The following is a 14,626-nucleotide window of genomic DNA, read 5'->3' on the forward strand; positions in this document are numbered from 1 at the left end:
CTTTTATTTTTTAATTGCTTATTTTTTATTTGTATCTTTTACATCCTTGTGTATTCCCTGTATAAATTCCCACCACCAATTTACCTGTGAACCATCACCATAGTCCCTTGTGCTCTTCTCTCCCCTGCTTTGATATCTTTTCCTCCCCCTCCCTCACAGAATGTCTCTGAGTTATAGTTGCCTGCTAATTTTTATCATTATTATTATTTTCCTTTGATCCCTTATTTGGTTCACCTTTATTCCTCCTATAAGTGAAATCATTTGATATTTTTCTTTTTCCTTCTGGCTTATTTCACTGAGCATGATCCCTTAGAGCTTCACCAATGGTGCTGCGGATGGCATACGTTTATCTTTTTTGATTGCTGAATAGTATTCCATTGTGCATACATTCTACTTCTTCTTGATCCAGTCATCTATTTTTGGATATTTGGGTTGTTTCCATATCTTACTTATTGTAAATAGTGCTTCAATAAACATAGGGGTGCCGGTATCTTTTTTTAAATGTTTTTAAAGACTTATTTATTTATTTATACAAGCACTGGGGTACAGTCAGAAGCATGGGAGGGTGAGAGAATTCACCAGAGCCAGAGCGGAGAGCAGAACAGGCAGACTGACGAAGTACACTGCTGAAGGGAGCAGTGAGCGTGGCAGGAGAGGTCTGGGCTCCATGTGGGACCCTTGCCCAGCAGCTGGGGATCGAACCAGCACTGCAGAGGCTACAGGCAGCTTCGCAACCCAGTGCTCAACTGCTGCACCACCGGGGATGCCCCAGGTGTCTTTTTGAATTAATGTTTTTGTGTCCTTTGGGTAGATTATTAGGACATTCTGGGTTATATGGTAGCTCCATTTTTAGTAGTCTGAGGAACCTCCACACAACTTTCCATAGTGATTGGACCAGTTTGCATCCCCACCAGCAGTGTAGGAGAGTTCCTTTTTCTCCACATCCTCGCCAACATTTGTTGTTGCCTGTTTTTATAATCTGTGCCATTCTCACTGGTGTGAGGTGGTATCTCATTGTGATTATGATTTGCATTTCCTTGATTATAAGTGATGTTGAACCTTTTTTCATATACCTGTTGGCCATTTGCATTTCCCAAGAGGGAAGTTTTATTATAAAAAGGGGGGGAGAATAAAAAAGGGCATTTCAATAGACACAAGTGGGCAGAAAAAGCTGCCACTGAAAGGAACAGGTTTGCTAAGAGAGAGGCTTATATAGTAACAGGTGCACAGCCTTGGGGGGAAAGCTGCCTCTGCTGCTCTGCAAAAGGAAAAGGTTGGAGAAGAGACACACCTGCATAGTCACAGGCAGGAAAAGAGTTGCTGCTCTTGGGTTCCTCTTATTTGGAGCTCTCTGAGATTCCTGAGCTTGATGTCTGTTTCCTTCCCAGAGTGGGGAAATTGTCCTTTTTTTTTTTTTTTTTAGCTTAAACAATGGAAATTTTCTGTTTCACAATTTTGGAGGCTATATGTCTGAAATCAAAGTGTCTGCAGTGTTGGCTCCCTGAGGACTGTGAGGGACAATCTGCTCCAGGCCTCTCTCCTACTTTCTGGTGGTTTTCCAGGAATCTCTGGCACTCTTTGACTTACTGATACATCACAGTGTTCTCCCTCTATCTCTTCACATAGTCTTTCCTCTGTGTATGTCTGTTTATGGCCATCTTTCCCCTTTTCATAAGGACAAACTCTTGTTGGATAAGGCTCACCCTACTAACCTCAACTTAACTTGATTCTCTTCAGAAACTATTTACTTTTTTTTTTTTTTTTGGCAATTTCTGTTTTTATTTACTCATAAAAATTTTATTAAGATATAATTCACATACCATAAAATGTACTTGTTTAGTGTACTATTCACTGGGTTTTAGTTTGTCCACAGAGTTCTACAACTAGTTCTTTCTCCACCATTATCCCTTATAGGCTTTTTTAAAAATATATTTATTTATTTTTTTAATTTATTTATACAAGTACTGGGTACAGTCAGAAGCGTGGGAGGGTGAGAGAATTCACCAGAGCCAGAGCGGGGAGCAGAGCAGGCAGAAGGACCGAAGTACACTGCTGAGGGGAGCAGCAGGCGGCAGGAGAGGTCTGCGAGCCATGTGGGACCCTCCTCCAGTTGCCGGGGAGCAGCCGGGGATCGAAACAGCACTGCAGAGGCTGCGGGCAGCATCGCAACCCAGCGCTCAACCGCTGTGCCACCGGGGAGGTACCCTTATAGACTTTTGTCCCCTTCCTTTCCCTTTCTTAACCTCAGAGCTCTCAGGGTATTTATTGATGTCTACTGTTTCTTTTAAGTGTTATATTATCAAATTGTAGCTGTGTAAATGTTCAGTATTTGTTTTTACCATTCTGACTTCCTTTGCTACATTTAATTCTCTCAAATTCCCTCCATTTTGTTGAAAATGGCTACATTCTATCCTTGTGGCCACATAAGACTCCATTGTGTGTGTATGCTACATCTTCTTGATCCAATTGTCCATTGATGGACATGTAGGCTGTTTCCAAATCCTAGCTACTATAAATAACACTGCTATGGAAATTGTGGAACATGTGGGTTTGTGTATTGATGGTTTGTATTCTTTGAATATATGCTCAAGAGTGGGATTGCTGGATAATGCAGTATTTCCATTGTTAGTTTTTGAATGTAAATCCAGATTGCTTTCCATAATAGTTGCACTAGTTTACATTCCCACCAACAGTGTAATGGGGTTCATTTTCCTCCACAACCTCTCCAATAATTATTGTTGGTCATCTTTTTAATATGGGCACGAGATGATATCTCACTATTGGGGAAGTTTTTGGCCATTATTTCCTCAAGTAATTTTTTGGCCCCTTTTTTTTTTTTTAAAGATGTATTTATTCATGCATACAAGAACTGGGGTACAGGCCAAAGGTGTGCGCGGTGAGATGATTCCCCAGAGAGAGCGGGGAACAGAACAGGCAGATTGACTGAAATACATTGCTGAGGGGAGCAGCAGGCAAGTCAGACGTCTGCTATGCCATGTGGGTAGCTCCCTGGCCGGCTGGGGATCGAATTCGTGATGTAGTGGCTGTGGACAGCTTCATAGGTTACATCTTAACCCCTTGCGCCACCAGGGAGGCCCGGCTCTTTCTTTTCCTTCTGCAACCCCCAATATGTGAATATTACTCCTCTTGATGTTGTCTCATAGGGTATTTAAGTTATCGTCACTTAATTTTTTTTTCCCATTCTGTTGCCCTACCTGGGTGTGTTCTATTGCTTGTCTTCCAGCTTACTTATCTGCTCCTTTGTTTCACTCAGTTTGCTGTTGGTCCCCTTTATTGTATTTTTCAGTTCTATTACTGTATTCTTCAACTCTGTAACTTCTTTTCGGTCCTCTCTCAAATTTCATTGAATCTTCTCCCTTGTTTGGTGAACACCTTTATAATCATCACCTTGAACTCTTCATCAGGTAATTTGCTTATCTCTATTTTTTTATTGTTTTGTCTTGCTTTCTTTGCTTTGGACTTGCTTTCTTTGCTTGGAACTTGTTCATTTATCTTTCCATTCTGCCTTATTATCTGCATTTGCCTCTATGTATTAAACAACTTTAAGGCAAGTGAAAAAACAAAGTTTTCTCAGTTTCTCAGGCTGTTTTTCACTGTAACCTTCCAGCACAGGTGGTCTAGTAGATAACATATAGTCCTGAGATGTAGCATGTGCAGAAAGCAGTAAATAACATATACCTTGATGTATAGTTCACACGTGTGAAAACATCCTCTATAACCTAGGCATAAATTGGGCCCTGTGCTGGCTTTGTCTGTAAATCATATAAAAGTTAATAGGGCTCTTCTGGGGGCCACTGCTGCTGCCAGAGCCCAGAGGGGCTACTGCCACTAACTGATGCCCTTTCTGTTGCTGCTGCTGCTGCTTCTCCCATGGCCAAGGGGCCCGAGGGGCCTGCTTGGCCCGAGCCTGCCTGAGGGTTACCTGGTAGCCACTGCTACTGCCACCTGTGTACCATGCTTGCTATTCACCCGGAATATAAATGCTGCAAATGTTGCTGCTGTATGTATCTTGTCTCCTGCTGCTTCAATAAAGACTTGTTGTTCTCCCTGCCCAGGGCTTCCTAACTTTTTTCTTGTCTGCCGGCATCATGAACCAGGGCACACTTCATGCTGTGGCCCAACAGCAACTCTCCTACATCTCCTGGTTTTGAAGGATTGGTCTTTGTACAGGTGATGTCCCATGGAGTTCAGGAGTTCCCTTGGTACGGAGCTAGGCACTCCCTATGTGTGCTGCCCCAACCCTTGCCTTCTGTATTGGGGCAGAACAGTATGAAGGTCTGTTGGCCTGCCTCAGTTATGTCACAATGGTCAGGCTTGTTTGAGGTCTGAGAATGTGGAGTTCAGAGTAGGTGGTGCTATAAGCCTCGCCCAGACTTGGCATACCACTACTGATGAGAAGCTGAATGGAGCTGCCATCCTGTCTGGGCCATTTGTATGGCTTGCTGCTTGGCACAGAGCAGCTCATGGCTTGACAAAGAGTTGTGATGTGCTTCTCAGTCATGAACTATGATGCTCTTCTAAGGTCAGTAATAGGTACTTTGGAATTGATGAGCTGATAAATGAACTACTGATCTTTCCCCAAACCTGCTCTTCTTGCACCTTTCCTTTTTGCTGCCAATAGTTGCTCCATTCCTTCAGTTGATAAGCTAGAAATCTTAAAGTCAGTCTTGAATCTGTTCATTTTCTCACCTCCCACATGAATAAATATTGGCTTTACTTTCAAAACTTAGCCAGAGTCTGAACACTTCTAGCCGTCTCCACTATCCTGGTCCAAGCTTCCAGTATCTCCACTGGCAATAGACTCTAAACTGGTCTTTCTCTTGTGCCCCCAACCCTTTTGTATATTCTCGACATGGTTAACCAGTGATCCTTCTATAGTGTAATTCAGATCACGACACCTGTTTCCTCTAAACCCTACATGGCTTCCCACTCACTGAAAGTAAAAGTCAAGGAGTCCTCACAACGGCATCCAAGGATCTTCATGATCAGTTCCTCCCAAACTATCTGATCTCATCTCTACATTTTCCCCTTCCTTATAATCACAGTCTTTTTTCAAATCATCCCAATATTTAAAACAGCGACCCTTTCTAGTTCCCTTGTTCTTCTTCTTCTATTCCCCTTCCCTCCTTTATTTTTCCCCATAGTAATGTCTATAATCTACATATTTTACTTGTTAATTTCATTCTTTTCCCTCTCATGAGTATGTAAACTCCATTAGAGTTTTTGTCTATTTTGTCTACCAGTGCCTATAACTGGACCAAGCATATAGTAGGCTCTTTGTAAATTCTGGATCATGGTCAGTGACTTACAGATGCAACTGTGCATAGCAACTAAGAACACGGATGCTAGACCTTGTTTCAAAGGCAGGCCTGTCTACACCCAAATTTTCTTTTTCTTCATTTATGCATACAAGTGCTGGGGTACAAGCCAAAGATGTTGGGGGTGAAGGATTCATCAGAGACAGAGTGGGGAGCAGAACAGTCAGGTCTACTGAAATATATTGTGGAGGGGATTAGTGGAAGAGACAGGAGAGGTCTGCTGTGCCATGTGGGTAGCTCCCTGGCTGGGGATTGAACTCAGGTGGCAGTGGCTGGTGATATCTTAATAGCACGGAGACTTAACCCCTGTGCCAGCAGGGAGGCTCTGGACCCAAATCTTGACTCTACTATTATTTAAAAAAATACCTAAACTCTCTGTTGCCTTTTTTTTTTCTCATCAGCAAAATAGGAACAATAATAATAATACCTACTTCATAGAGAATCTGGGAGGTCATTAATGAATATAAAGCACTTAGAATAGTTCCTTGCACATGGAAAGTGTGAATAAGAATTTGTTGTAATTGAGGGGGCGGAGCAACATGGCGGCGAGGAGACGCTGCGAGTAAGATCTCCCCTTAAAAAAAGTTAATAGGGAGGAAAAGCGGCAGGTCCCAGTGAGAACTGGGACACGGAAGATAAACGGGTGACTCCAGCAAACTGCCCGAAGAAGAAAGTGGCCATAAAAGAGGACCAGAAGGGAGGTAAGCGCAGAACCCTGCTCCCCTCCCCCGCCCACAGACTCGGCACTCTCCGACCAGCAGAGAGGAGGAAAACAACAAACTAAAACGGCCAACAAGAACAAACTACGCAGCAAGCGGGACTGTGAGTGGAAAGGAACTATTTCAGCCACCACACCCCGTGAACGGGAGCTGTGGAGATCCCTGCAGGATCCGCCGTGGAGGTGAGCTCCAGGCGCCATTAAAGAGAGCCCCCCCCCCCAGGAGGAGACCAGCACCAGCACACAGCCCCGGGCCGCCCGGTAAGCCTGCGCGGAAAAGCAGCGCGCTGGAAAAGCAGACGCAGATCGGGATCGGGATTGCGCGGAAAGGCTGCGCGGAGCGGAAACGGGATCGCGCGGAAAAGCAGAGCTGTTGAAAAGCAAACGCGGATCTGGATCGGATCGCAACTGCCAGGTCCCTGCGCCTGCGACCTAGGCTTGCGGGGAGACGCGCGGAGGCCCTCACCGTGTGAGCAGGAACCAGGCGCCCAGGCACGGGAGCGGGATTCAAAAGGCGCCATTCCCGTGCCACTGAACTGGGCTACAGCCCGCGTCCTGGAACTGAGGGCTTTGGAACTGAGACTCGGGGCACGAAATTAGGGCGTGCGTTCCCACGATGGTGGGCACAAGGCAGACACAGCACCCCAAAGCCGTGAGGTGTACCCTACCATCCCCGCTCTGTTTCCTGTCCCACGGGGTGGATAATCAGCTCCCCAAGGGCTCTAGGAGAGATCTCTGGCACCACCTAGCGACTTGAAACCAGCAGAGGCTCCTGAAGAGCTAGTGGCCAGCTGGGGAGTTAGCCCATGCCGGGCCCCTTCCGACCAGTAGTCTGAGCCCACAGGGGGAGTGAGCACCCACAGCCGGGCAGACCAGGCGTGCAGAAGAGTGTGCCTGAGACTGGACGCGCAGGGAGTGTGTCCCACATAACCATTTTAGAACAGGGACATTTCTTCAGTAAAGACTACCTACAGAAGGCTTCCTCAGGAGCCAGAGGTGAGCGGGGGAAGTTCGTCCACGCCAGACCCCCTCTGGCCTGCAGTCCAAGCCCAGAGGGGGAGCAGGAACCCACCGCCGGGGCAGACCAGGCACACAGGGAGTGTGTCCCACATCGGCATTTTAGAACAGGGACCTTTCTCCAGTAAAAACTGCTTGAAACTGACAGATGACTCCTGGAGGAACCAGAGGGAGCGGAGAAGCTCACCCAAGATGTCGGCCAGTCCAACAACACAGTATCCCAACGCATACGGCAAATTAGAAAACAGACAGTAGGGAGGAGAAGAACCACACACAACCTAGCTACTCCCCAGGGAAAAAGCACACCACAAAAAGAAATCCAGCCCCCAGATTGCAACGACAGTAACTTGGAAGAACTTCTGAGCCTTCCAGAAAGAGAATTTAAAATTGCCGTGATTAAAAAACTGACAGAAGTCATAAAGGAAAATAATGATAAGGGAAAAATAATCAACGATCAGAAGAATGAAATTGAGTCCCTAAAGAGGGAAGTAAAAGAAATGCAGGAGATCAAAGAATAATGGAAGAACTAAAGAATTCTGGAAAAGCAATGAAGCAGAATAGATGAAATGGAAGAATGATAAGTACTCTTGAAGACACAGAAAATAAAAAGAACCAAAACAGAAAAAGGAAAGAGAAGTACGAAGGAAAAGAACGAAGAAAGAACTTCGGGAACTATCTGACTCCATGAGGAAAGGAAATACAAGATTATAGGAATACCAGAAGGAGAGGAGAGAGATGTAGGAACAGAGAAAATATTCAAAGAGATAATTGAAGAGAACTTCCCAAATGTGAAGAAGGAGCTGAAATTGATATACAAGAAGCAAGAAGAACACCAAACTTCCACGACGAAAGGAAAAATACAGCAAGACATAATAGTAAGCTCCCAAGAATCAGGACAGGAAAAAATAATGAAGCTGGCAAGAGGGAAGAAACAGATAACATTCAAGGAAAGCAATCAGGCTGACATCAGACTTCTCCGAAGAAACACTACGGCAAGGAGAGAGTGGAGGACATAGTCTACAGACTCCAAGAAAACAGATGCCAACCAAGAATACTCTATCCCGCAAAGCTCTCCTTCCTCTTTGAAGAAAGAATATGGACCTTCCCAGACAAACAGAAACTCCAGATTTCATTACAACTAAACCCCCACTCCAAAAACTACAAGGAGTCCTAAAGCCAGAACCTCAGAGGACGAATAACAATGAAAGAAGGCCAAAAAAAAAAAGTTATTAAAAGAATAAATAAATAAAATCAAAGGAAAGACAAACACAATGGCAAATACAGATGCTAACATATCAATATTAACTCTAAATGTAAATGGACTAAACTCTTCAATAAAAAGACACAGAGTGGCAGCCTGGATTAAGAACAAAACCCAACCTTTTGCTGTCTCCAGGAAACACATTTAGCTACAAAAGATAAAAATAGGCTCAAAGTTAAGGATGGAAAACAATCCTACAGCAAATGGACCAAAAAGAAAAGCAGGAACAGCTATACTTATATCAGAAAAACAGATTTCAAACTCAAAAAGATAAAAAGAGACCCCAATGGTCACTACATTATGATCAAGGGGACAATACTTCAAGAAGAAATAACACTCATTAACATATACTCACCAAACGAAGGAGCACCAAAATATATCAGACAACTGTTGTCCTCTCTGAAAACAGACATCAGAGAAAACACATACGTAGTGGGAGACTTCAACACACCACTATCAACAATGGATAGATCAACAAGACAAAAAATAAGTAAAGAAACCAAAGCTCTAAATAAGGACCTAGAGCAATTGGGCTTAACAGACATCTATAGAACACTAAACCCCAAAAAAACGGAGTACACATTTTTCTCAAGCGCACACGGATCACTCTCCAGGATCGATCACATACTGGGGCACAAGACAAACATCAACAGATACACCAAGATTGAAATCATATCAACCATCTTTTCTGACCATGAAGGCATCAAACTAGAAATAAATCATAAAGAAGGCAAGGAACTATCCTACCTCATGGAGATTAAAACACACTACTGGAAGACCACTGGACTAATGAGGAGATCAAAGAAGAAATTAAAAATTCTTTGAATTGAACGACAAGGAGGACACCAATATCCTAAATGTATGGCAGGCAAAAGCAGTAATAAGAGGAAAATATATAGCAATAGAAGCTCACATCAAGAAACAAGAAAGAACTCAAAGAAAACAACCTAATCTCGAAGCTCAAAGATCTAGAAAAAGAACAACAAAAAAACCCAAAACCAGTAGAAGAAAAGAAATAATAAAAGCCAAAAGCAGAAATAAATGAAATAGAAACTAAAACAATCCAAAAGATCAATGAAACCAAGACCTGGTTCTTTGAAAATATAAAATAGACACCCCTAGCCAGGCTCACAAAGGAAAAAAGGGAAAGCAACATAAACAGGATCATCAATGAAAGAGGAGAAATCACAACGGACACAGCAGAAATCAAAAGAATAATCAGTAATCTACTATGAACAGTTATATGGAAACAAGTTTAACAATCTAGAGGAGATGGACAAATTCTACAACTCTACAATCACAAAGCTAGATAAAGAAGAAATAGAACACCTAAACAGACCAATTACAATTAGCGAAATTGAAATGGTAATCAAAAACTCCCCAAAAACAAAAGCCCAGGACCTGATGGATTTACAAATGAATTCAACCAAACATTCAGAGTCGAATTAGTGCCTATCCTTCACAACTCTTCCAAAAATTTGAGAAGGAAGGGACAATACCAAACACGTTCTACGAAGCCAACATTACATGAAAACCAAAACGAACAAGGACAACACAAAAAAGGAAAACTACAGGCCAATCTTCCTAATGAACACTGATGCAAAATCCTCAATAAAATATTAGCTATCAGAATCCAACAATGTATCCATAAGATAATTCACCACGACCAAGTAGGATTCATTCCAGGGACAGAAGGATGGTTCAACATCCGAAAATCAATCAACATTATCCAACACATCAAAAGAAATATAAAAACCATATGATAATATCAATAGATGCTGAGAAAGCTTTCGACAAAGTGCAACACACATTCATGATAAAAGCCCTTGAAATTCTTGGGATACAAGGAACATACCTCAACATCATAAAGGCCATCTATGACAAGCAACAGCCAGTTTCATTCTCAATGGTGAAAAGCTGAAAGCATTTCCATTAAGATCTGGAACAAGACAAGGATGTCCACTCTCACCACTGCTTTTCAATATAATACTGGAAGTCCTAGCCAGAGCAATAAGACAAGAGAAAGACATCCAAGGAATCCAAATAGGAAAATAAGAAGTCAAACTATCACTACTTGCAGATGATATGATAATATACATAGAGAACCCCAAAAACTCCACAGAAAAACTAATTCAACTCATCAATCAGTTCAGTAAAGTGGCAGGATACAAAATCAACACGCAAAAATCAGTAGCCTTCCTATACACAAACAATAAATCTGAAGAGAAGAAATCAAAAAAACCATCCCTTTTTTTATTGAAACAAAAAATCAATATTTGGGAATAAATCTAACAAAAGAGGTAAAGGACCTATACAAAGAAACTATATAAAACACTGTTAAAAGAAATAGAAGAAGACACAAAGAAATGGAAAGACATCCCCTGCTCATGGATTGGAAGAATAAACATTATTAAAGTGGCCATCCTTCCAAAAGCAATATACAGATTCAATGCTATTCCAATCAAAATTTCAATGTCATTCTTTCAAAGAAATAGAACAATTATTGATGAAATTCATATGGAATCACAAAAACCCCGAATAGCCAAAGCTCTCCTGAAAAAAAGAAGGGAATGGAGGCATCACACTCCCAGACTTCAAACTCTACTACAAAGCCATAATCATCAAAACTGCATGGTATTGGAACAAGAACAGACACACAGACCAATGGAATCGAATAGAAAATGCAGAAATAAACCCACATTTTATGGTCAACTAATCTTTGACAAAGGAGCAAAGACTATGCATTGGAGCAAAGAAAGTTAGTTCAATAAATGGTGCTGGGAAAACTGGGTCGCTACATGCAAAAGAATGAAGTTTGACCACTACCTCACACCATACACAAAAATCAACTCAAAATGGATTAAAGAACTAGACATAAGACCTGAAACCATAAAATATATAGGAGGAAATATAGGCAAAACACTACGTGATATTCACATCAAAGACATCTTTACAGACACATCACCCAAAGCAGTGATAGTGAAGGCAAAGATAAACAGCTGGGACTACATCAAATTAAAGAGCTTCTGCACAGCAAAAGAGACAATAACAAAAACAAAGAGAAACCCCACCAACTGGGAGAACATTTTTGCACCCAACACTAATGATAAAGGACTGATCACAAAAATCTGCAAAGAGCTGATGAAACTCAACAACAACAAAGAAAATAACCAGTCAAAAAATGGGCAGAAGAGCTAAAAAGAAACTTCTCTGAAGAGGAAATGCAAATGGCCAACAGACATATGAAAAAATGTTCAACATCACTTGTAATCAGGGAAATGCAAATCAAAACTACCATGAGATACCATCTTACACCAGTGAGAATGGCACATATTAGAAAACTAGCAACAACAAATGTTGGCGAGGTTGTGGAGAAAAGGAACTCTCCTGCACTGTTGGTGGGATGCAAACTGGTCCAACCACTATGGAGAGCTGTGTGGAGATTTCTGGACCTACTAAACATAGAGCTTCCATATGATCCAGCAATTCCACTCCTAGGTATTTACCCAAAGGACACAGAACATCATTCCAAAGAACACCTGCACCCCTATGTTTATAGCAGCACTATTTACAATAGCTAAGCTTTGGAAACAGCCCAAATGCCCAAAAATAGATGACTGGATCAAGAAGATGTGGTACATATATACCATGGAATATTACTCAGCATTCACAAAAGATAAACACATGCAATTTGCAGCAACATGGATGGCGCTGGAAGGGATCATGCTCAGCGAAATAAGCCAAAAAGAAAAAGAAAAATCCCGGATGGTCTCACTCATAGCAGGAATCTAGAAAACTTAAGTAAGGGCCAGGAAAATGAATAACTATAAGAAAGTGAAAATCAAAATCAACAAAAAACTATGAACCAGAGACACTTTTAGGGGGCGGGGCAGGAGGGGAGGATTGGGGTCAGAATGGGGGGGCTGCAATTGTATGGGGAATATAAAATAAAATTTATTATAAAAAAAAGAATTTGTTGTAATTATCATATATGAGCTTAAGATTCATGTAAGTAGTTTAGGTTTTTGAAATTCTTTTAATGTTTTATTTTGCATTAGCCATCTGTATTAAATTAATTTCCCATGTTTTTGTTCATTTATACAGTTTTGCATGATCTGCTTGTAGTTTTAGTTATCTGTAGTGGCCTGGCTACCCATCTATAAACTTGAACCTTTCTTTGTGTACTCTCTCCTACTATCATTTAGAAGCTGTTAAATGGTAATCTCTGTGGGTCCCAGTTTACCAATTTATGTAGTGAATGGGTGGGACTGGTTATCTAGTTCTGACAATCTCCTGGGACTGGACAGGTAGGGAGGAGGGACAGTCCCTGCCCCCACCCTGCCTTTCTGGATATGCCCTCTTGCTGCCAAGAGAAGAGTGACAGAGTCAGCCATGCTCAGCTTCAAGGGAACCAGGTAGGAGATGGGCCAAGTTTCTTGGGTAAAGGTGTGATGGGGTTCCTGGGTTGTACCAGCCTGGGGGCAGGCATCAGAGTCTGTAGCATGGAGACACCAGGACTATGTGAGAGGAGAGGTGAAAGTACCATACAGAGAGATCCTTTGTTCACAGGGACAAAACTGTCATGACAAGCTAGGAGACAGTTTGGGCCTGGGAACTTCCTACATTGAATAGTCCTGTTAGGCCTCCATCTCCTTCAGCTAGGCAGGCTTTGAAAGAGAGTCAGTTGCAAAAAAAAAAAAAAAAACCAAACCCAAATCCACTGACAGTCTTCCTAAACCCCAGCACTGCCTGTTGCCTACCACTCACCAGACTAGACCAAAGGAGCTAGTCAGAGGCCAGGCTGACCTGGGTTGTATTCAGATGTACTCTTCTTAGCTCTCTGTAATGCTTCAACCATGTCATTGCCTTCCCGTTCTCTGCTTTTTTGCATCCAGTCAGAGAGACCAGGAAAATTCAGTCACACTTACTTCTGTATTTTCCACTTCTAGGGGGACCATAGTGCAAAAATCCTCTGTCCACAACCCTGGACCCGGCTTATATCCCGGTGACAGTGAGGTTGAACTGGACTGCTGGTTTGACGAGGAGTTCAAGTTCATTCTGCTGGCTGTGAACTATGTGCTCGTGTTTGTGCTGGGCCTAGGCCTCAATGCCCCAGCCCTCTGGCTCTCTCTCTTTCGCCTCCAACCCTGGGATGCAACAGCTGCCTGCATGGCATTATCAGACACTTTGCACGCACTGTCGCTACCCACCCTCATCTATTATTATGCGGCCCACAAACACTGGCCCTTTGGCACCAGGCTCTGCAAGTTCATCCACTTTCTCTTCTATTGGAATCTGTACTGCAGTGTCCTTTTCCTCACCTGCATCAGTGTTCATCGCTACTAGGCATCTGTCACCCAGTTCAGGCACTACACTGGAGCTGCCACACCTGGTAAACCTTCTCTGCCTAGCAGTTTGGTTGATGGTAGCCAGCTGCTTCATTCCCAACCTGTTGTTTGTTACAACCTGCACCACGGAGACCACCATTCTGTGCAACAACACCAATTGGCTGGAAGACTTTTACCACTACGTGCACTTCTGTTCAGCAGCTGTGAGACTGTTCTTTGTGATATCCTGCCTGGTTATTCTGGTCTGCTATGGACTCATGGCCCGGCGCCTGTATCAGCCCTTGCCAGGAGCTGCCCAGTCACCTTCTCATCTACGTTCTCTTCAGACCATCACTGTGGTGTTGGCTGTCTTTGGCTGCCTGCTCAGCCGCACCATTTGTTACATGGTAAGGTTTGTTTGAAGCTGACTGCTGGGTGCTGATCATCATCAATGTGGTCTACAAGGTGACCTGGCCCCTGGCCAGTGCCAACAGCTGTCTGGATCCTGTGCTCTACTTGCTCACGGCGGATACATATCGATGTCAGCTCCAGCATCTCTGCGGGAGTGCAAGGCCCCAACCTACCACCGCTGCCTCCTCTCTGGCACTGGTGTCCCTGTCTGATGATAGAAGTGGCAGGCAGAGAGCCACCCACCAGGGCAGCAGCCTTATCCCTAGGGTAGTAAGTTATAATGCTGGAAGTCTGGAAGTGAGAAACGGGGGAGGGGGAGGTTGAGTGCAGGGCAGAGGTGAGAGAACCTAATAGCGACACCTGATTCGGCAGTTTCCTCCTCTTTTCCAGTCTCTGGAGACAGACCCTCATCTTGAGGGATGGGGGAGCCAGAGAAATCATGTGAGCCTCATTTCTCATAAACTTGTGTCTCCTTCTGAGCCAAAGGCAGTAGCCCCCGCTCCTCCTCCTCTACTTCTTTCTCCTCCTTTCTGTCCTTTCTGGGGCCATTGGT

General features: G+C 43.2%; 1 protein-coding gene across 1 annotated transcript; it reads left to right on the top strand.

Annotated features, from left to right (window-relative positions):
* Nucleotides 1-12,727: 12,727 nt before the first annotated feature.
* On the top strand, nucleotides 12,728-14,397 carry LOC119245632 (P2Y purinoceptor 4-like). The gene is given in 5 exon segments (XM_037511651.1): nucleotides 12,728-12,750; nucleotides 13,285-13,676; nucleotides 13,679-13,714; nucleotides 13,717-14,075; nucleotides 14,077-14,397. Coding segments are annotated over 5 exon segments (1,131 nt in total).
* Nucleotides 14,398-14,626: the final 229 nt, after the last annotated feature.

This window comes from Talpa occidentalis, unplaced genomic scaffold, assembly GCF_014898055.3.
Source record: "Talpa occidentalis isolate TD23 unplaced genomic scaffold, MPIMG_talOcc4v2.1 talOcc4.15, whole genome shotgun sequence".
NCBI lineage: Eukaryota > Metazoa > Chordata > Mammalia > Eulipotyphla > Talpidae > Talpa > Talpa occidentalis.